At 43.5% G+C, this 23184-nt stretch overlaps 1 protein-coding gene across 1 annotated transcript in view; it reads right to left on the bottom strand.

Moving 5' to 3' along the window:
- Positions 1–6686: 6686 nt before the first annotated feature.
- Positions 6687–23184, bottom strand: part of LOC123589186 (cytochrome P450 3A12) — a 50757-nt gene continuing 34259 nt past the window's right edge. The window contains exons 12-13 of the mRNA XM_045460912.1: positions 10438–10600; positions 6687–9274 (exon numbers count right to left, since the gene is read on the bottom strand). Coding sequence (XP_045316868.1) covers positions 9179–9274; positions 10438–10600 — 259 coding nt within the window. The 3' untranslated portion in view covers positions 6687–9178. The remainder of the gene's footprint in view (positions 9275–10437; positions 10601–23184) is intronic.

Genomic DNA, 23184 nt, shown 5'->3' with positions numbered 1-23184 from the left:
TCTATTCTAAATGACAGACTTGCTGGATAAAGGATTTTTGGCTGCATATTTTTCCTGTTCATCACATTGAATATCTCCTGCCATTCCTTTCTGTCCTGCCAAGTTTCAGAAGAGAGATCGGTCATGAGTCTTATTGGTCTCCCTTTATAAGTTAGAGCATGTTTATCCCTCGCTGCTTTCAGAACTTTCTCTTTATCCTTCTATTTTGCCAGTTTCACTATGATATGTCATGCAGAAGATCGATTCAAGTTACGTCTGAAAGGAGTTCTCTGTGCCTCTTGGATTTCAATGCCTTTTTCCTTCCCCAGATCAGGGAAGTTCTCAGCTATTATTTCTTCAAGTACACCTTCAGCACCTTTCCCTCTGCTTCCTCCTCTGGAATAACAATTATGCGTAGATTATTTCTCTTTAGTGCATCACTTAATTCTCTAATTTTCCCCCCTCATACTCCTGGATTTTTTTCTCTCTCTTTTTCTCAGCTTCCTCTTTTTCCATAACTTTATCTTCTAGTTCACCTATTCTCTCCTCTGCCTCTTCAATCTGAGCCGTGGTCGTTTCCATTTTATTTTGCAGCTCGTTTATCGCATTTTTTAGCTCCTCCTGACTGTTCCTGAGTCCCTTGATCTCTGTAGCAATAGATTCTCTGCTGTCCTCTATGCTTTTTTCAATCCCAGCGATTAATTTTATGACTATTATTCTAAATTCACTTTCTGTTATATTGTTTAAATCCTTTTTGATCAGTTCATTAGCTGTTGTTATTTCTTGGAGATTCTTTTGAGGGGAATTCTTCCATTTGGTCATTTTGGATAGTCCCTGGAGTGGTGTGGAACTGCAGGGCACTTCCCCTGTGCTGTCTTGAATAACTTGCATTGGTGGGCGGGGCCGCAGTCAGACCTGATGTCTGCCCCCAGCCCACCGCTGGGGCCACAGTCAGACTGGTGTGTGCCTTCTCTTTCCCTCTCCTAGGGGCGGGATTCACTGTGGGGTGGCATGGCCCATCTGGGCTACTTGCACACTGCCAGGCTTGTGGTGCTGGGGATCTGGCATATTAGCTGGGGTGGATAGGCAAGGTGCATGGGGGCGGGAGGGGCAGGCTCAGCTTGCTTCTCCTTCTGTGATCCGCTTCAGGAGGGACCCTGTGGCAGTGGGAGGGAGTCAGACCTGCCGCCGGAGTGGGGGCTCCACAGAAGCACAGCGTTGGGTGTTTGAACAATGCAAGTAAGTTCCCTGGCAGGAACTGGTTCCCTTTGGGATTTTGGCTGGGGTGTGGGCGAGGGAGATGGCGCTGGTGAGTGCCTTTGTTCCCCATCTAACTGAGCTCTGTCATCCAGGGGCTCAGCAACTGTCCCTCCCATTGTCCTCCAGCCTTCCCTCTCTCCGAGCAGAGCTGTTAACTTATAACCTTCCAGATGTTAAGCCCCGCTCGCTGTCTGAACACACTCCATCTGGCCCCTCTGCTTTTGCAAGCCAGACTCGGGGGCTCTGCTTGGCCGGCAGGCTGCCCCTCCGCCCCAGCTCCCTCCCACCAGTCCGTGTAGCGCGCACCGCCTCTCTGCCCTTCCCTCTTCTGTGGGCCTCTCGTCTGTGCTTGGCTCTGGAGAATCTGTTCTGCTAGTCTTCTGGAGGTTTTCTGGGTTATTTAGGCAGGTGTAGGTGGAATCTAAGTGATCAGCAGGACGCGGTGAGCCCAGCGTCCTCCTACGCTGCCATCTTCCCCAAAAAATCAAGTAAAATAAATTTTTAGAAGCCCCAATCAGGTATCAGCTCCTCCCAACCATTTTTGGGGACAAGTGCTCCTTCTCTGTGCTCTCAAAGCATTGAGGCTGACCTTCCACCATACTGAATCTATCTATTCAATGGTCTGACTTTTCCCCACCAACAGGGCACATTTGGACCTGATCCAGAGCAGTGCCTAGGAAATGTTTGTGGATCTGAACAAAATCCAAAACAAGAACCTTCCTGCTGACCTTCTATACATGCTTGAGGTTCAGATGAACCTCCTGATAGCTGATGCTGGGAAATCCCCAAATGACAGGATGATGAGAGGTACTGGTGGAGTCCATGTGCTATTTCCAATATATGTTTCCCAAACAGACTCAAGATATTTTACTGAAGACCTATGGTGTGCTCAGCAGTGTGTAGGCCCTGAGAGGACAGCAGTGGGGCCAACAATAGCCTCAAACCATCCCTGCCTTTTGTGGGTCTGGGAGGTCCATCTCATCAGTGGGTTTAATGAGTTTATCTGGAAGCAGCACAGCATAGTGAATGAAGCCACACTCCACCTTTCTACTCTCTCACCTTGAGGAAGTCATTAATCCCTCTGTGACTCAGTTTCCTCAAGGGGCTGTTAGGAGGATTAAATGAGAAATCTGTAAAATTAAAGCCTTGGATTTGAACGGTGAGACTCTTTCCAGTTCTCTGATTCTTTCATCTTTGTTAATTGGTCAACACTGTTATGATTCCAATTGCAGACATGAGAGATACAGTGCTTTTGAAAATACACAGATGCTTGAAGACAATGTAGCTTTTTAACTTTTCACAGATAACATCATCATCCCCATGAGACCCTTCTTGGGGTGAGATTGGGAAGGGAGAATTTCTTCATAAAACCACTTCTTGGTCACTTGAGTAACAAGTTTTCTGAGTTCAGTCTTCTGATCCTGTCCCCCATTGCCCTTTCTCTGCTCCTCCCAGAATGAGCTCAGAATGTTTGGGGGTGTGACTTCTGGGCTAGGAAAGTGGGCCTCAGATCCTCTCTCTACCCTAGGCCTTACAGGTGATACCTGATCCCTGCCCTGGTTCTACAGAGGGCCCTTGATGGTCTGAAGCTGTGTCCATGCTCCTATCAGGCCTGGGAGTTGCCCCTGATGACCTAGGCCCTTCTCACTGGCATGCAGGATCCAGCCCCACCCTCCACCCAGCTTTGATGAGAGTCCACATTCACTGCTGCAGGTCCCCTAGCCCTCCTGTGATAGTAATGTGCAGGCCCATAGGGTTTCTACACAGATCCTGCTATAGGATGAATTGTGTCCCTTCTAAATCTGTAAGTTGAAGTACTAACTGCCAGCAATTCAAAACATGATTGCAGTCAGAAGTGTGGTCTTGATGAAGAAAAAGATGTTAAATGTGGTCACTAACATGTACCCTAATCCAACATGACTAGTGTCTAAGAGGACATCAGACACAAACATCCACAAAGGGAAGACCATGTGAAAACATGGAGAAGATGGTCATCTGCAAGCCACGGAGAGAGGCCACAGATGGAACCAACCTTGCCAACCACTTGATTGTACTCTTGGCCTCCAGTATTGTGAGAGAATAAACTTCTGTAGATGAAGCTCCTCAGTCTGTGGTACTTTGTTATGGATCCCAGCAAATTAATACTGATCCATTCTCCTCTCATGGGATGGAGCAGGGGACCTGGGGCACACTGGATGTACAGTAATTATGTTTCTGTGTCTCCAAGTAATTTATTAGATCCTCTTGGGTAGGAGCCACAACTTCTTCATTTCTATATTCTTGGGCTTAAGAGGGCTATGGTTGGCATGGTGATTTTGAAGGAATGCAAGAGTGATGGCATAATCTCCTTTTTGAAGAACTTCCTTCAAATTTTAGTAACATGGAGAGTGCAGAGGTCACATTACTCTGTAAATAGTCCAATTAATCATTAGTACCAGTTTTTGTCACATAACACAAAGGGTCATGAGGCTTAATGATGTAGACCAGTTGCAAGTCACTGGAAAAGGTAGGATCAAGGTTTGGATAATGTGGCCATGGCCATGACAACATTGATACCTGGAGCAGCTGACTTTAAGAGCAGTGCTTGTTTCTGGCACTTCACCTGAAGTCAAATGAAGGTAAGTCAATTCACCAAAACGACAAGACATTAAGACCTAGCATATTCTATCACTTTCATTCTTATGTGAGAAACAGACATAACTCCATAAAAATAAAGATAACAGTAAACTGAGCTTGAGGGAAAGCCTACCAAAGCACCAATGTGCCCACAGAATGGGGGCAGTGGTGTGGTGGGTCCATAAAAGGACAATGCTCTCTCTTTCCCTAAAAATATTTTTTTTTTAAAAAGAGATAAGCACATCTCATCCTAGCTTTTCATGCATATTGGACACTGCATAGCCTGGAAAAGACCAGACTAACTGGTCGGAACTCTGGTACCAGAAAAGCAATATTAAGAGAGGGCTGGAGAAAGCCCACATGAATGCAGTGGGAAGGTTTCCCTCCTGTCACCTGTCACTGCAGTGCATCCCTGCCCCCGAGACCATCCACCCTTAGGTGTGATGACTCTTAGCCTTAGAAATAAAAACTGCTAGGGGAACCTGCGTGTCTCAATTGGTTAAGCATCCAACTCTTGCTTTCGGCTCAGGTCATCATCTCATAGATTGTGGGTTTAAGCCCAGAGTCAGGCTCTGTGCTTATAGCATGGAGCCTGCTTGGGATTCTCTCTCCCTCTCTCTCTCTCTGCCACTTCCCTGCTCACACTCTCTCTCTCTTAAAATAAATAAACTTAAATATATACATACATACATACATGCTGCCAGTTGTTGTTGTTTTAAATTTTTTGTTAATGTTTATTTATTGTTGAGGGACAGAGCATGAGCAGGGGAAGGGAAGTGAGAGGGAGATGCAGAATCTGAAGCAGGCTCCAGGCTCTGAGCTGCCAGCACAGAGCCTGACGCTGGGCTCGAACTCACAAACCGCAAGATCATGACCTGAGCCGAAATTGGATGTTCAACCAACTGAGCCACCCAGGTGCCCCAATGCTGCCAGTTGTTTTACCAACCAAAAGGGAGTTATTCAGGAAAAAAAGAAAATTGCAATCCAGGACAAACAAGCTTCAGCAAAACCATAGATAGCCAAGTCTAAAGAACAAAGGGAGTGATGGGTTTTTTTTAGGGGGAGGTTATTTGTTTGTTTATTTTTTTTCCAGGAGAAAAGGGGAGGCTGGGAAGGGGGTTATAAACTAAAATTCACGGAATAACCTTGGAGTTTGAAGTGTGGTGGCTTCTCACTGGCAGAGCTCTTGTTGGGGAGAAGGGGTTCTGGGTTGTGGTGACAAGGAAAGCCCTTCTTCCTGCAGCTGGGATAGTAAAGTAGTGCAAGGTCAAGTCTGTCTCTTCCTATTGGGTCTGAGTGGTAGGGTGTGACAGTGCCCCCCGCCAAACCTCCCCACTCCATTTCAGTGGGGGTCACATGACTAATTTTCACATGATAAAGGCACTTCTAGAATGGGGATATTGCTATTGCTCTTTGGAAAACTCCTGAACAGCATCTGCTGATACTCCACTAACTTCATAGTTAAAGTTCTCTGAATGATGTATGTGATTACTTTCTAAAATGGCAGATGGAAGCTGGAGTTGACAAGGCTGGAGCCCAAATGTCAAAGCCAACATGGCCTCCTAAGGACTGAAGATAATACAGCCATGAAGGTAATAGCTGACATTGATTACATGCTCGCTGCATGCTCCCTGGTCTGTGTCCTAAGTACCTCACACACACACATCATCTGATTCCGTCATCACTTCAGATAGGCACTGGCATTATTCTCCTATTTTACAGAATCTGAGGCTCTAAGTACCAAGGCAGTAAGGTGTTAAGTAATTAGTTCAAGGCACCACGTGTAAGTGTCTTTAGAGGAGGAAGGTGCCAAATTCTGTCACTGGGCAGCATACTCACTCCCCAAAGGCTGAGACTACTGGCTCTTATTAGCTCACGGTTGTCCCATTCTCAGGGACTCGCTCTTGACCAAACTGAAGCCATTTCACCTGGGAATTAGTGCCCTAGTCCAATACCAACCAATGGGGAACAAGATGCCATCTCCTGTCTCAAAGTGACATCCACTCTATAATACAATTCCTGCCCCAGGGCTCATCATGAGATCAGGCTCCCCCAAGACCACACTCACTCAGCTTTTCCTCCTGCTCTACCCCACTCCCCTCAATCCTTTCCCCCAGATCACTCCCTGAGTAAAACATTTGCTTCAGAGCCCCCATCTCAGGCTCTGCTTTTAGGGAACCCAGCCTGAGGCAACGAATAACCTGAACTAATTTGTGCACAGTAGTATTCGCTGAGGGGCATACAGGTGCTGAAAGGCAGCCCAAGCCCTAAGGGCCCAGCTATGTAAAAGTGGCACCTTTTCATCATTTACCCAAAGCCATTGATTCATCAAGACTCAGTCCTGATGAGCTGGGATTCAAAACTCAGGAATTCCAGTTTCAGAGATCCCCGTCTCTCAATCACTGTGTGGTGCTGCCTCCTTGTATTAAATAATACAAGTCAGACGAAGGCAAGGGAAGGGGAGAGCTGTGTAGATCCACAGTTGTTCTGAACCACTTCTCCCAAGAGCAATCACAAGCTTCCAGAAGAGTCTGTTCCAAGAACTATGTTCCTGATCAATCTCAGAGTAAATGCTGACCTGATATTTCATAATCTGTAATTCCTACAAGACATTTTCCATCAAAGTCAGGGCATGGACACTAACACATTACTGCCATGTATTCATCATAGCCCTCAATTCCCCCAATTGTCCCCACAATGTCCTTTACAGCTGAAGGACCCAATCCACTCACTGGAGTTTCCATGTCACTCCTCTTTGGTTTCTGTAGTTCAGTCTGGAACACTTCCTTAGTGTGTCTCTGACTTTTATTGAAAAACAAAATTCCAGCAAGTCAAGTTGAAGATCTTATTGGCTTTATTAAGCAATTCATGAATTGACAGCATCCCACCTGACAGGGAGACACATGCTCCCAGGAGGTGTACAAGATGCAGGGTTTTAGAGGAAGAAGGGTGGGGCAGGAAGTACTTAGAAGGAAAAGCAATGGTTTCAGGCCAGGACCCCTTCTCTGAGGGAAGGACCTGCAGGTTTTCTATCTTGCAGATGACTCATCAGGAAATTTCAGCCAGACTGGTAAAAGGTCACCTTCCTGGGATAGGTTGAAAGTGTCATTAGTCTTGGTTTGCTGTGAGGTGGAATTTGCAGGCAGGTGACTCCACTCTGGGCTTGTTTCTTCTTTTTTAATCACTTTCATGACCTTGGTTTTGTTGAAGATTACATACCAGGTACAGAATAGGAGTAGGTATTCCTCTGTCAGGTTTGTCTGGCTTTTTTTCAGGATTTCTTTCAGGTTTTCCTCCTCAGCAAGAATACCCCAGAGGTGATGCTCAGTTCTTTTCACCAAGTCCTATTAAGTGACACGCTGTCACTTCCTCCTTTCCCTGATGGCACTCATTCATTTGCCAGGTCTCTCTGTGTGAGCTGCTCTTTCCTCTGGCAGCTCATGGGTGTTTGAGTGGTAGTACTTTGAAACTGTGTCAGTGTCCTCATCAATTATAATCAATCCTGTATTTATTATACCTGTGGGTAATTGTGTTTTCCTGTTTTATTCAATGGGTCATAATCGCTTCCCGTCCTTAGTTATCATGATGCCCAAATCATGCCTGATGAGCCCATAAAACTTCTTGGGCTGTGTCCTTTGGATGTGTCCCCATCACTGTTCAGGACAAGATGCTCCAGGCTCATCATGTGCTCCACCAGCCTGGATCAGCCATTTCTCTGAAAAGCCCTAGTTGCTTTCAGTGGAAAATGATGTTAATAAGCCAAGATTTGAGCACAAGTTGTGCTCATTGCCTTTACAGTGTCACTGTTTCTAAGAACTGTCTGTGGAGAAAGGTAGGGGATATGTGTTTTCACCTACGCACACACATCTATTTATCTTTAAGTCAATCTACCTATCATCTACCTCTCTAGAAAAGCAGGATTTTTTCACTGATATACTCAGTTCTAATCTCTGAATACATAATCTCATTCCTGTTTTCTCCCTTTCCATCAGTGACTCCCTTCTCCAACAGTGATAAACCTGGCTTCCATTTATCCCTAATATATTTACTTTTATCAGTTCCCCTTTATGTAACTAATCCCCACTCCATCACTTAACATCACTTAACATCCCCTCCTCATACTACTTGTGTTGCCCATCCATATTTAGGATGTGGTGGCTCTCACAAGACCAGCCCCTCTGTGTGGACATTCTTCTCACTAAGCTTGGGCTCCCACATTCATGCCAGGTTGCTTCCATATGCGAACATACTCCCCTCCCTACTCTGTCTCTGTCTTTGAGTCATTGTGACTTCTTTTTCTGCCCTGGAGCCCCAAGGTAGGGCTGCCCGCCTGGCTGTGTACCACCTATTAGTTTAAAACTAAATTATCCAGGAAGGAAAGGCAATGGAAGAGAAGAGAGGAGAAAGGAAAGAAGGGGAAGGGAGTAAATGGGGGAAAAAGGAAGAATCCTGTGCAGCTTCTCATACCAACTGCATTGGACAAATGCTTTTAGCTTTTCTGCCCAATCTACTGACCAATCAACCATCTCTGATTTGATGTTCATTGTATTAGTACCGTAGGGGGCTGAGGTTAGGTCACAAAGAAAAAGCATGTTCCCTGTCTGGCAGAACACCAGGGCAGATGAGATGAAAACATTATATCAAAACTAGTAATAAAAACTGCCTCAATTGAGTGTTATAAAAAAAAAATATGTGCTCCAAAACCGGAAGAATTAAACTTTCTGAGAAGTGGGCAAAGTAACAGTGTATTGACTCTCACCTACCTTAACATAACATGTTGGACTTCTGAGCAAGTCCCACCCACCTAGTGACTGTGATGGTCAAAAACATCCAGTCATTGACCCTCACTCATCAGTTCTATGGATTCCCCCTTAATGTGCAGGAAGACATCAGTTAATACGTTGGTAAAGAGATGTTGATTGACACACTCAGTGTAATAGTTAATGTATAATATTCAAAATAAGATGTGTGATATGAATGTCACTATTATGGTCACCACAAAAATTATTGTTTCATTAAAGTGTTTTAATACAACTGGTGAGAAATTTTTATTATCGATCAGTTCTCAGGGGAATAGATGGTACTAACTGGGACCGGATAGGCTGAGTCTACGTGTCTGGCACTTATTAGTCACCTTCCTCACATTCCACAACATATAATGCTCCATGCAGATACCAGGAAAGCTTGGAATCCCTCGTCATCCATCACAAGCAGTACGTGAAGCCCATCTTCATTTCTGGGTTGTACTCACAAAGTAAATTGAAGTCTCTGGTGTTCTGGGATACAGGTTCTTGAAGAACAAAGGGGAAGTTCTTAGGGAAAGTCAGGCTCTACTCACACTCCCATCTCTCAGCTCAACCTTGAGAACAATGGGTTTTTCTGGTTGAATAATACCTTGAGCATTTAATTTCAGGGGGATCTGCAACAATTACAAAAGCATATGAAAACCAAAATGAAGTTCTACTGACAATAGAAGCAAAGCAGGCAAGATACATGAAGGAGAGTAAGAGTTTAAACATATAAATACTACATTTAAATTCATATTCTCATATTCTTTAAACTTACTCTGTAAGCTGTCAAGACCGGAGTGTGGAAACATTCATCCATCATTCATTCAAAAGGATATCTATTGAGTGTCTACTCTGTACCAGGCTGGACACAATCTCATGTTGGTTTGTGTTCTTTTTTAATTTAAATTTTAGGTTAAAAGGATGAGTGTTTACAATTTACAACAGTTTCTTAGTCATTATGGCATACCACTTAAAAAGTGATACAGTTAATTTTGTATATGTTGAAGCTTGCAAAGTCATCCTGAGTGGACATTACACATTTTATTGTATTGCCATCCTCAATGCTAAACATCCTCTCATCTCTCCCAGTGGAAATATCCATTCATGATAGCAGATTTCAATAGAAAGGGAACACAGCTTTGACTGGAGAAGGGCTCATGAAAGGTGGGGCCAAATAACCACAATGGTCTGGACCATGGGAGTCCCTCACATCTGACAGACATGCTTCACACCAGTGATTCTCAACCTTGCTTGCACATGACAATCAATGGGGACACTTTTAAAGCCACACTCTGGGTGAATTATGTAAGAATTTCTGAGATGGCCTGAACCCACTGACTCCAATGTACAAGTAGGGGTTGATAACCATGGTTATGAAAGCATCTGTAAGTTGTGGTAGAGAATAGCATCATTCGAAAGTCATGTTGCATTAATAACTGCACATCATGACTATGCATAATATGTTCCCTTCCTTTCAGGGGATTTGAAATAAATTTAAAACATTGTCAAGTTCAAAAGTCTGTGCATAATCAGTCATGATAGTTGACCTGACTAGATGTCCCTTATTATTGGGTGCTAATAAACCACAGATGTGGCACTCAGAGCTGAAGGACCCTTAAAGGTCACAGATGATCCAAATAGATTCTCTGGCCAATGGAACAAATTATAAGGATAAATGAGCCCATACAAACACACACACACACACACACACACACACACACACACACACAAACCATATCTCTTAGTTTAAAAAAAAAAAGTAAAACATTCTTTGTGTGGAAAGTTCTCTGACCTGTGTTTCTTCACAAGGTTTGAAGGAGAAGTTCTGAAGGAGTGTGACAAGGGCAAGTTTCATGTTCATGACCGCAAACCTCATGCCAATGCAGTTTCGGGGTCCAGTTCCAAAAGGCAGGTATATATAAGGATTTATGCTGTCCTTGTTCTTCTTGCTGAACCTGGTTCCACAAATCGAGTTGGAAACAAGTTAGTGAAACATAAAAACCACAAGAGCCACATGTGTGGGGTTCTCAACCAGGACTACACAGGACACTCTTGGGGGGCTGGTCACTGAAATCCTGCCATGCTTATTCTGCGGTGACAACTGTAAGCTACATATCCTCTGCATTCCCCTACCCTGTGGGAGCAGTCAGTCTTGTTGAGATGAGATGAATGTTGTTGAAGGGAAGAGTTATCTTAAACACTAGAATTACAGTCAGCATGGGTAGGTGTTCACAGTCTGAAAGGCAAGCAGGCAATGAGACTGACTGAAGGAAAGGTAGGTTCCTGCCTCCACTGACTTATGTTGGTCATGTGCTCATGGAAGAAGGAAGCAGGAGAAACGCCTCCCATGATTTAGATTGTTATTTTTCCCTTCTCTTCCCTCTCCTCCCACCTTGAATCCCCCAACCACTAAGACAGGCCAGCTGGTCAGAAGATTTGCATGAGCACATGATGCTGCTCCACTGTAATCATATTCACTAATGTGTATAATCAGTATAGTCACTGAATTCTTGGTCACCTGTCTCATGAGTCTAAAAGTTCCTGAAGGTTAGTACTATGTTTTATTCAAAACTGATTCCTCAATATTTGATTATATTAAAGGAAAATGTGGATTTGAGGAAAATGATAATGACATTGTCAGTAGTATTTTTTTTTTATTTTTTTTTTCAACGTTTATTTATTTTTGGGACAGAGAGAGAACATGAACGGGGGAGGGGCAGAGAGAGAGGGAGACACAGAATTGGAAACAGGCTCCAGGCTCTGAGCCATCAGCCCAGAGCCCGACACGGGGCTCGAACTCCCGGACCGCGAGATCATGACCTGGCTGAAGTCGGACACTCAACCGACTGCGCCACCCAGGCGCCCCAGCATTTTTTTTTTAGAAGTCCTTATATTATTGGGGCAGCTGAGTGGCTCAGTTGGTTAAACATCCAACTCTTGATTTCGGCTCAGCTCATGATCTCACAGTTTGTGAATTCCAGTCCCACCTTGGGCTCTGCACTGACATCGCAGAGGCTGCTTGGGATTCTCTCTCTCTCTCTCTCTCTCCATCTCCCTCTGCCCCTCCCCCACTTGTGCTTGCTCTTCTCTCTCTCTCTCTCTCAAATAAATAAATATATTTTTTAAATGAATGAATAAAGTCCTTATATTATGGAGAACATTCTGGAATATTTACAGATGATGTGCCTTGAAGTAATATGGCATAACATGAGGAATTGTAATGGCATGTGGTTGGGGCAGCTGATATGGGTTAGTGGTTGTTGGGCAGGTGATGGGCACATATAGATGTATTGAAAGTATTTCATAGAACTGTGTCTATAGAATATGCTTGTGCATGTGCCAAAAATTCTCCATAATAGACATTTTTAATATGTGGATTTGGCACTGTCTGGCACAGTCCCTGACACACATAGGTAAGCACTTCATATCATGACTGAGTGAATCACAGAGAAGTACCAGGAGTCTCTGGTTTCTGTTTGAGAAGCTACAGGAACAGGGACTGCTGAGCTTGTGGGAACCACCAGGTCTTCTGGTCCAGAAAACAGGTGACTTGGTCAATTCTGACTTCTTTCAGCAAGTACTAAGTGTAGACACAATGCTAGCACTAGTGACACCATGCAACAAGACATGGGCTCAGCCATCAGGGAGCTTACAGTCAGGGGCTAAAAGTCTGGATCCCTACAAAGTTCACTCCAAATTTTTCTCACCAATACAATAAACAGGAAAGTACCAACTGTTTGCAGAATTCAAGCTGTGCCCAAAGCCAGACTCTGCTCTGGATTCCCACAGAGAAAGCTCAAGACCCCTCCTCCAAGGAGGATGTCTCAGATGGCTAGAGAGCAGATGACTTTGCTTTGGATGAATCCCAGATACCAAGACAGGTGGGAGATAGCACAGGACTGCAGCCACAGACAGCACAGGATCTGTGTGTGCCCCCATCCTCATGAGGTTGCTCCTCTTGCCAGGAATGAGGACTCTAAGCTCCAAGCCTCTCAGCTCTACCGGTAGCAGAAACGGTGGCCAAGGTTTACAAACATGGAATGTGAGGACATAGGGGGAGAATTCAGAGAGCTAGAGTGGACAGAAAAACATTAAGGGAAAAAAGTCCCATTTCCTTGAATAAGATGATTATGATATATGCATATAATCACAAACACAAATACAATATGTTGCTTATAGTTTACTGTTACATTAAGTAGCTCAAAAACATATAATGCCACCCTAACTTTTAGTAATCTATATATGCATAGAAAAGTGTCCACAAGGACATACATTATTAATAATCTTGACATATTGGGACTGACAATGATGTTATATTCTTTCTTCTCAAACTACAGTTTGAAAATTTTTATGAACTTTCTAAATTTAAATTTTTGTTAAAATACAGTGCAATATTAGTTTCAGGAGTAGAATTCAGTGATTCGTAACTTATATACAAAACCCAATGCTCATTACAAGTGCCCTCTTATTACTCATCATCACCTATCCAGACCAACTCCCACCCACCTCCCTCCATCAACTCTCAGTTTATTCTCTATCTTTAAGAGTCTCTTGTGGTAGAGTGCCTGGGTAGCTCAGTCAGTTGGCTCAGGTCATGATCTCAGGGTTCATGGGTATGAGCCCTGCGTTGGGTTCTGTGCTGACAGCTCAGATCCTGGAGCTTGCTTTGGATTCTGTGCCTCCCTCTCTCTCTCTCTCTCTGCCCCTTCCCTGCTTGTTATCTCTCTCTCTCTCTCTCTCTCTCTCTCTCTCTCTCTCTCTCTCTGTCTCTCTCCCTCTCCCACCCCCCCTCCCTCCCTCCCCTCTCTCTCTATAAAAAATAAATAAATATTTAAAAAACATTTTATTTTGATGAGGTACCAATAGTTCATTTTAGCTTTTGTTTCCCTTGCCTCCAGAGACGTGTTGAGTAAGAAGTTGCTGTGGCCAAGGTCAAAGAGGTTTTTGCCTGCTTTCTCCTCAAGGATTTTGATGGCTTCCTGTCTTGATTTAGTTCTTCATCCATTTTGAGTGTATTTTTGTGTAAGGTGTAAGAAAGTGGTCCAGGTTCATTCTTCTGCATGCTGCTGTCCAGTTTTGCCAGCACTGCTTGGTGAAGAGACTGTCTTTACTCCATTGGATATTCTTTCCTGCTTTGTCAAAGATTAGTTTGCCATATGTTTGTGGGTCCATTTCTGGGTTCTCTAGTTTGTTCCATTGATCTGAGTGTCTGTTTTTGTGCCAGTACCATACTGTCTTGATGATTACAGTTTTGTAATACAGCTTGAAGTCCAGAATTGTGATGCCTCCTGCTTTGGTTTTCTTTTTCAAGATTGCTTTGGCTATTCATGGTCTTGGTTCAAAGAAGACATCCAGATGGCCAACTGGCACATGAAAAAATGCTCAACATCACTCATCATCAGGGAAATACAATCAAAACCACAATGAGATGCCACACCACACCTGTCAGAATGGCTAACATTAACAACTCAGACAACAACAGATGTTGGCAAGGACGTGGAGAAAGAGGATCTCTTTTGCACTGCTGGTGGGAATGCATACTGGTGCAGCCACTCTGGAAAACAGTATGGAGGCTCCTCAAAAAATTAAAATAGAACTTCCCTATGACCCAGCAATTGTACTACTAGGTATTTATCCAAGGGATACAGGTATGCTGTTTCAAAGGGGCACATGGACCCTAATGTTTACAGCAGTGCTATTAACAATAGCCAAAGTATGGAAAGAGCCCAAATGTCCATCGATGGATGAATGGATAAAGAAGATATGGTATATATATACAATGGAGTATTACTCAGCAATCAAAAAGAATGAAATCTTGCCATTTGCAACTAGATGGATGGAACTAGAGGGTATTATGCTAAGCAAAATTAGTCAGAGAGAGACAAATATCATATGACTTCACTCATATGAGGACTTTAAGAGACAAAACAGATGAACATGCAGGAAGGGAAACAAAAATAATATAAAAACAGGGAGGGGGACAAAAACATAAGGGACCTTTAAATATGGAGGAAAAACAGAGGGTTGCTGGAGGGTTGAGGGAGGGGTGATCGGCTAAATGGGTAAGAGGTATTAAGGAATCTACTCCTGAAATCATTGTTGACTATATGTTAACTAACTTGGACGTAAATTAAAAAAATAAATTTAGGGGCGCCTGGGTGGCTCAGTCGGTTAAGCGGCCGACTTCAGCTCAGGTCATGATCTCGCGGTCCGTGAGTTCGAGCCCCGCATCAGGCTCTGTGCTGACAGTTCAGAGCCTGGAGCCTGCTTCAGATTCTGTGTCTCCCTCTCTCTGCCCCTCCCTGTTCATGCTCTGTCTCTCCCTGTCTCAAAAATAAATAAAATGTTAAAAATTTTTTTTAAATAAATTAAAAACAACAAATAACCTAAAAAAATTTTTTTAAGTCCCTTGTGGTTTCTTTTACCCTCTCTTCTCTTTTTCCCTGCCCTTCCCCTATGTTCATCTTTTCTGTTTCTTAAATTTTACATAATTATAATTATGTAATAATTATAATTATAATTTTCCTGTGTGTGTGTGCATGTGTGTGTGATCTATCCATTGCTGTAAGTGGAGTGTTAAAGTCCCCTGCAATTACCACATTCTTGTCAATAAGTTTGCTTATGTTTGTGAGTAATTGTTTTATATATTTGGGGGCTCCTGTATTCGGCACATAGACATTTATAATTGTTAGCTCTTCCTGATGGATAGACCCTGTAATTATTATATAATGCCCTTCTTCATCTCTTGTTACAGCCTTTAATTTAAAGTCTAGTTTGTCTGATAGAACTATGGCTACTCCAGCTTTCTTTTGACTTCCAGTAGCATGATAGGTAGTTCTCCATCCCCTTACTCTCAATCTAAAGGTGTCCTCAGGTCTAAAATGAGTCTCTTGTAGACAGCAAATAGATGGGTCTTGTTTTTTTATCCATTCTGGTACCCTATGTCTTTTGGTTGGCACATTTAGTCCATTTACATTCAGTGTTATTATAGAAAGATATGGGTTTAGAGTCATTGTGATGTCTGTAGGTTTCGTGCTAGTAGTGATGTCTCAGGTACTTTGTCTCACAGAATTCCCCTTAGGATCTCTTGTAGGGCTGGTTTAGTGGTGATGAATTCCTTCAGTTTTTGTTTGTTTGGGAAGACCTTTATCTGTCCTTCTATTCTGAATGACAGACTTGCTGGCTAAAGGATTCTCAGCTGCATATTTTTTCTGTTCATCACATTGAAGATTTCCTGCCATTCCTTTCTCGCCTGCCAAGTTTCAGAAGAGAGATCAGTCACTAGTCTTATTGGTCTTCCTTTATGTGTTAGAGCACGTTTATCCCTAGCTGCTTTCAGAATTTTCTCTTTATCCTTCTATTTTTCCAGTTTCACTATGATATGTCATGCAGAAGATCAATTCAAGTTACATCTGAAGGGAGTTCTCTGTGCCTCTTGGATTTCAATGCCTTTTTCCTTCCCCAGATCAGGGAAGTTCTCAGCTATTATTTCTTCAGGTACACCTTCAGGCCCTTCTCTCTCTTCTTCTTCTGGAATACCTATGATATGGAAATGGTTCCGTTTGATTGCATCACTTAGTTCTCTAATTTTCCCCTCATACTCCTGGATTTTTTTCTTTTTCTCAGCTTCCTCTTTGTCCATAATTTTCTAATTCACCTATTCTCTTCTCTGCCTCTTCAATTCGTGCTATGGCTGCCTCTATTTTTTTTAATGTTTATTTTATTTTTGAGAGACAGAGAGAGATAGAGATGAGCAGGGGAGGGGCAGAGAGAGAGGGAGACATAGAATCTGAGGCAGGCTCCAGGCTCTGAGCTGTCAGCACAGAGCCTGATGTGGGGCTCAAACCCACAAACCGTGAGATCATGACCTAAGCCGAAGTTGGACACTTAAGCAACTGAACCACCCAGGCGCCCCTGGCCGCCTCCATTTTATTTTGCACCTCATTTATAGCATTTGTTAGTTCCTCATGACTATTTCTTAGTCCCTTGATCTCTGTAGCTAGATTCTCGACTGTCCTCTATGCTTTTTTCAAGCCCAGCAATTAATTTTATGACTACTATTCTAAATTCTTCTTCCATTATATTGTTTAAATCGGTTTTGATCAATTCGTTAGCTGTCACTAATTCCTGGAGGTTTTTTTTGTTTGTTTGTTTGTTTGTTTGTTTGTTTTTTAGGAGAATTCATCTGTTTCGTCATTTTGGGTAGTCCCTGCAGTAGCTCCAAACTTCAGGGCACCTCCCCTATGCTCTCCGGAGAAACTTGTGTTGGTAAGCAGGACCACAGTCAGACCTGATATCTGCCCCAGCTCACCGCTGGGGCCACAGTCAGACTGGTGTGTACCTTATCTTCCCCTTTTCCAGGGGCAAGACTCACTGTGGAGTGGTATGGCGCCTGTCTGGGCTGCTTGTACACTGCCAAGCTTGTGGCGCTGCTTCGATGGGATCTCGCCAAGGGCGTGTTAGCTGGGGTGGATCAGCAAGGTGCACAGGGGCCGGAGGGGCAGGCTTAGCTTGCTTTGCCATTGGTGGTACCTTGCAGGAGGGCCCTGCAGCACCGGGAGGGAGGCAGGCCCATCAGAGAGATGGATCCACAGAAGCACAGCATTGGGCATTTGTGTGGTGCAAGCAAGTTCAGTGATGGGAACTGGTTCCCTTTGGAATTTCGGCTGGGGGTCGGGAGAGGGAAATGGCACTTGCAGTGCCTTTGTTCCCCCACTGAGCTGAACTCTGTCCTCCAGGACTCAAAAACTCTCCCTCCCTGAGTCCTCTCGCCCTCCCTGCTCTCCGAGAGCAGAGCTGTTGGCTTTTAATATTCCAGATATTAAGTCCCGCTGGCTGTCAGAACTCACACAGTCCAGCCCCTGCACTTTTGCAAGCCAGACTTTGGGGGCTCTGCCTTGCCAGGCAGCCTGCCCCTCCACCACCCCGGCTCCCTCCAGCCAATCCGTATAGCATGCACCGCCTCTCCGCTCTTCCTAGCCTCTTCTCTGGGCCTCTAGTCTACGCTTGGCTCCAGAGAGTCTGTTCTTCTAGTCTTCTGGCGGTTTTCTGGGCTATTTAGGCAGATGTGGGTAGAATCTAAGTCATCAGCCAGACGAGGTGAGCCCAGTGTCCTCCTACACTGCCATCTTCCACCTGTCTCTCTCTGTGTAAATTTTTTCAAAGTCTATTTTACTCCCATCATTTTAGTCTACTTCAGTGTATTCATTTTTTCAAATTCTCAAATGACCCCCCCCCCCTTTTTTCTCTAATCTATCAAACACTTTAAACACCCAGACCAAAACACACCTAGGATCTAGCATCATTTATTCAATTTGTGTGTGTGTTTACTTTTTTAATTTTACTTTTTTTTAATTTTTTTAATTTTAATTTTTCTGCCTCATTAATTCCTCTTCTCCCTTCAAAATGATGAAATGAAGGAATTCACCCCAAAAGAAAGAGCACGAAGAAATGACAGCCAGGGATTTAACCAACACAGATACAAGCAAAATGTCTGAACCAGAATTTAGAATCACGAAAATAGGAATACTAGCTGGAGTTGAAAATAGATTAGAATCCCTTTATGCAGAGATAAAAGAAGTAAAAACTAGTCAGGATGAAATAAAAAATGCTATAACTGAGCTGCAGTTTTGAATGGATGCCCTGGTGGCAAGGATGGATGAGGTAGAACAGAGAATCAGTGACATAGAAGACAAACTTATGGAGAATAATGAAACAGAAAAAAAGAGGGAGATAAAGGCAAAAGAGCACGATTTAAGAATTAGAGAAATCTGGGGCGCCTGGGTGGCGCAGTCGGTTAAGCGTCCGACTTCAGCCAGGTCACGATCTCGCGGTCCGTGAGTTCGAGCCCCGCGTCGGGCTCTGGGCTGATGGCTCGGAGCCTGGAGCCTGTTTCCGATTCTGTGTCTCCCTCTCTCTCTGCCCCTCCCCCATTCATGCTCTGTCTCTCTCTGTCCCAAAAATAAATAAACGTTGAAAAAAAAAATTTAAAAAAGAATTAGAGAAATCAATGACTCATTAAAAAGTAACAACATCAGAATCATAGGGGTCCCAGAAGAGGAAGAGAGGTAAAAGGGGTAGAAGGGTTATGCGAGCAAATCATAGCGGAAAACTTTCCTAACCTGGGGAAAGACACAGACATCAAAATCCAGGAAGCACAGAGGACTCCATTAGATTCAACAACAACTGACCATAAACAAGGCATATCATAGTCAAATTCACACAATACTCAGGCAAGGAGAGAATCATGAAAGCAGCAAGGAAAAAAAAGTCCTTAACCAACAAGGGAAGACAGATCAGGTTTGCGGCAGACCTATCCACAGAAACCTGGCAGGCCAGAAAGGAGTGGCAAGATATATTCAATGTGCTGAATCGGAAAAACATGCAGCCAAGAATTCTTTATCCAGCAAGGCTGTCATTCAAAATAAAAGGAGAGATAAAAGGTTTCCCAGACAAACAAAACTTAAAGGAGTTTGTGACCACTAACCCAGCCCTGCAAAAAATTTTAAGGGGGACTCTCTGAGGGGAGAAAAGATGAAAACAGAAAGAAAGAGAAAGCAAGCAAGCAAGCAAGCAACAAAGATTATAAAGGAACAGAGACCACCACCAGAAACTCCAACTATACAAGCATCAGAATGGTAATAAATTCATATCTTTCAGTACTCACTCTAAACTTCAAAGGACTCAATGCTCCAATCAAAAGGCATAGGGTAACAAAATGGATAAGAACACAAGATCCATCTATATGCTGTTTACAAGAGACCTACTTTAGACCTAAAGACACCTTCAGATTGAAAATAAGGGGGTGGACAACCACCTATCATGCTAATGGTCAACAAAAGAAAGCTGGAGAAGCCATACTTATATTAGACAATCTAGACTTTAAAATAAAGACTGTATCAAGAGATGCAGAAGGGCATTATATCATAATGAAGAGATCTATCCACCAAGAAGACCTAACAATTGTAAACATTTATGCGCCAAATGTGAAAGCACCCAAATCTATAAATCAATTATACACAAACATAAAGAAACCAATCAATAATAACACCATAATAGTAGGAGACTTCAACACCCCAATCACAGCAATGGACAGATAATCTAATAAAAAAATCAACAAGGAAAATATGGCTTTGAATGACACACTGGACCAGGTGGACTTAACAGATATATTCAGAACATTTCGTCCTAAGGCAGCATGATATACATTCTTCTCCAGTGCACATGGAATGTTCTCCAGAATAGACCATATATTGGGACACAAATCAGCCCTAAGTAAGTACAAAAAGATCGAGATCATACCGTGCATATTTCCAGACAGAAATGCTATGATACTCAAAATCAACCACAAGAAAAAATTGGAAAGGTAACAAATACTTGGAGACTGAAGAACATACTACTAAAAAATGAATGGGCTGAGAGACGCTTCTGGGAAGATGGTGGCGTAGAGGACGCTGAGCTCACCATGTCGTGGGGGTCACTTAGATTCCACTCACACCTGCCTAAATGATCCAGAAAATCGCCAGAAGACTAGCAGAACAGATTCTCCAGAGCCAAGCATAGATGAGAGGTCCATGGAAGAGGGTAGGAAGGGCGGAGAGGCGGTGCACGCTACATGGACTGGTGGGGGGAGCTGGGGCAGAGGGGCAGCCCGCCGGCTAAGCAGAGCCCCTGAGTCTCGCTTGCAAAAGCAGAGGGGCTGGACAGAGTGTGTTCAGACAGCAAGCGGGACTTAACATCTGGAAGGTTATAAGTTAACAGCTCTGCTCAGAGAGCGGGAGGGCTGGAGGACAATGGGAGGGAGACTTGTTGAGCCCCGGACAACAGAGCTCAGCTTGGTGGGGAACAAAGGCGCTCACCAGTGCCATCTCCCTCGCCCATCCCCAGCCAAAATCCCAAAGGGAACAAGTTCCTGTCAGGGAACTTGCTTGCACTGTGCAAACACCCAACGCTGTGCTTCTGTGGATCCATCCCTCCTGTGGCCGGTCTGACTCCCTCCCGGTGCCGCAGGGCCCCTCCCGAAGCAGATCACCAAAGGATAAGCGAGCTGAGCTTGCCCGTCCTGCCCCTGTGCACCTTGCTGATCCACCCCAGTTAATACGCCAGATCCCCAGCACCACAAGCCTGGCAGTGTGCAAGTAGCCCAGATGGGCCACGCCACCCCAAAGTGAATTCCGCCCCTAGGAGAGGGGAAGAGAGGGTACACACCAGTCTGACGGTGGCCCCAGCGGTGGGCTGGGGGCAGACATCAGGTCTGACTGTGGCCCCGCCCAACAACGCAAGTTATTCAAGACAGCACAGGGGAAGTGCCCCGCAGAACTGCACCACTCCAGGGACTATCCAAAATGACGAAACGGAAGAATTCCCCTCAAAAAAACCTCCAGGGAATAACGACAGCTAACAAACTGATCAAAAACGATTTAAACAATATAACAGAAAGTGAATTTAGAATAATAGTCATAAAATTAATCGCTGGGCTTGAAAACAGTATAAAGGACAGCAGAGAATCTCTTGCTACAGAGATCAAGGGACTCAAGAACAGCCAGGAGGAGCTAAAAAACTCTATAAACGAGCTGCAAAATAAAATGGAGATGACCACGCCTCGGATTGAAGAGGCAGAGGAGAGAATAGGTGAACTAGAAGATAAAATTATGGAAAAAGAAGCTGAGAAAAATAGAGATAAAATAATCCAGGAGTATGAGGGGAAAATTAGAGAACTAAGTGATGCACTAAAGAGCAATAATCTACGCATAATTGGTATTCCAGAGGAGGAAGCGAGAGGGAAAGGTGCTGAAGGTGTACCTGAAGAAATAATAGCTGAGAACTTCCCTGATCTGGGGAAGGAAAAAGGCATTGAAATCCAAGAGGCACAGAGAACTCCCTTCAGATGTAACTTGAATTGATCTTCTGCACGACATATCATAGTGAAACTGGCAAAATACAAGGATAAAGAGAAAATTCTGAAAGCAGCGAGGGATAAACGTGCTCTAACTTATAAAGGGAGACCAATAAGACTCATGACCGATCTCTCTTCTGAAACTTGGCAGGCCAGAAAGGATTGGCACGAGATCTTCAATGTGATAAACAGAAAAAATATGCAGCCGGGAATCCTTTATCCAGCAAGTCTGTCATTTAGAATAGAAGGAGAGATAAAGGTCTTCCCAAACAAACAAAAACTGAAGGAATTCGTCACCACTAAACCAGTCCTACAAGAGATCCTAAGGGGAATCCTGTGAGACAAAGTACCAGAGACATCGCTAAAAGCATGAAACCTACAGACATCACAATGACTCTAAACCCGTATCTTTCTATAATAACACTGAATGTAAATGGACTAAATGTGCCAACCAAAAGACACAGGGTATCAGAATGGATAAAAAAACAAGACCCATCTATTTGCTGTCTACAAGAGACTCATTTTAGACCTGAGGACACCTTTAGATTGAGAGTAAGGGGATGGAGAACTACCTATCATGCTACTGGAAGTCAAAAGAAAGCTGGAGTAGCCATAGTTCTATCAGACAAACTAGACTTTAAATTAAAGGCTGTAACAAGAGATGAAGAAGGGCATTATATAATAATTACAGGGTCTATCCATCAGGAAGAGCTAACAATTATAAATGTCTATGTGCCGAATACAGGAGCCCCCAAATATATAAAACAATTACTCACAAACATAAGCAAACTTATTGACAAGAATGTTGTAATTGCAGGGGACTTTAACACTCCACTTACAGCAATGGATAGATCATCTAGACACACGGTCAATAAAGAAACAAGGGCCCTGAATGATACATTGGATCAGATGGACTTGACAGATATATTTAGAACTCTGCACCCCAAAGCAACAGAATATACTTTCTTCTCGAGTGCACATGGAACATTCTCCAAGATAGATCATATACTGGGTCACAAAACAGCCCTTCATAAGTATACAAGAATTGAAATCATACCACGCATACTTTCAGACCACAATGCTATGAAGCTTGAAATCAACCACAGGAAAAAGTCTGGAAAACCTCCAAAAGCATGGAGGTTAAAGAACACCCTACTAAAGAATGAGTGGGTCAACCAGGCAGTTAGAGAAGAAATCAAAAAATATATGGAAACAAACGAAAATGAAAATACAACAATCCAAACGCTTTGGGACGCAGCGAAGGCAGTCCTGAGAGGAAAATACATGCAATCCAGGGCTCTCTCAAGAAACAAGAAAAATCCCAAAGGCAAAATCTAACAGCACACTAAAGGAAATAGAAGCAGAACAGCAAAATAGCCTAAACCCAGCAGAAGAAGAGAAATAATAAAGATCAGAGGAGAAATAAACAATATAGAATCTAAAAAAACTGTAGAGCAGATCAACGAAACCAAGAGTTGGTTTTTTGAAAAAATAAACAAAATTGACAAACCTCTAGCCAGGCTTCTCAAAAAGAAAAGGGAGATGACCCAAATAGATAAAATCGTGAATGAAAATGGAATGATTACAACCAATCCCTCAGAGATACAAACAATTATCAGGGAACACTATGAAAAATTATATGCC

This window comes from Leopardus geoffroyi, chromosome E3 (genome assembly GCF_018350155.1).
Source record: "Leopardus geoffroyi isolate Oge1 chromosome E3, O.geoffroyi_Oge1_pat1.0, whole genome shotgun sequence".
NCBI lineage: Eukaryota > Metazoa > Chordata > Mammalia > Carnivora > Felidae > Leopardus > Leopardus geoffroyi.
This window is presented reverse-complemented; position numbering and strand designations above follow the sequence as displayed.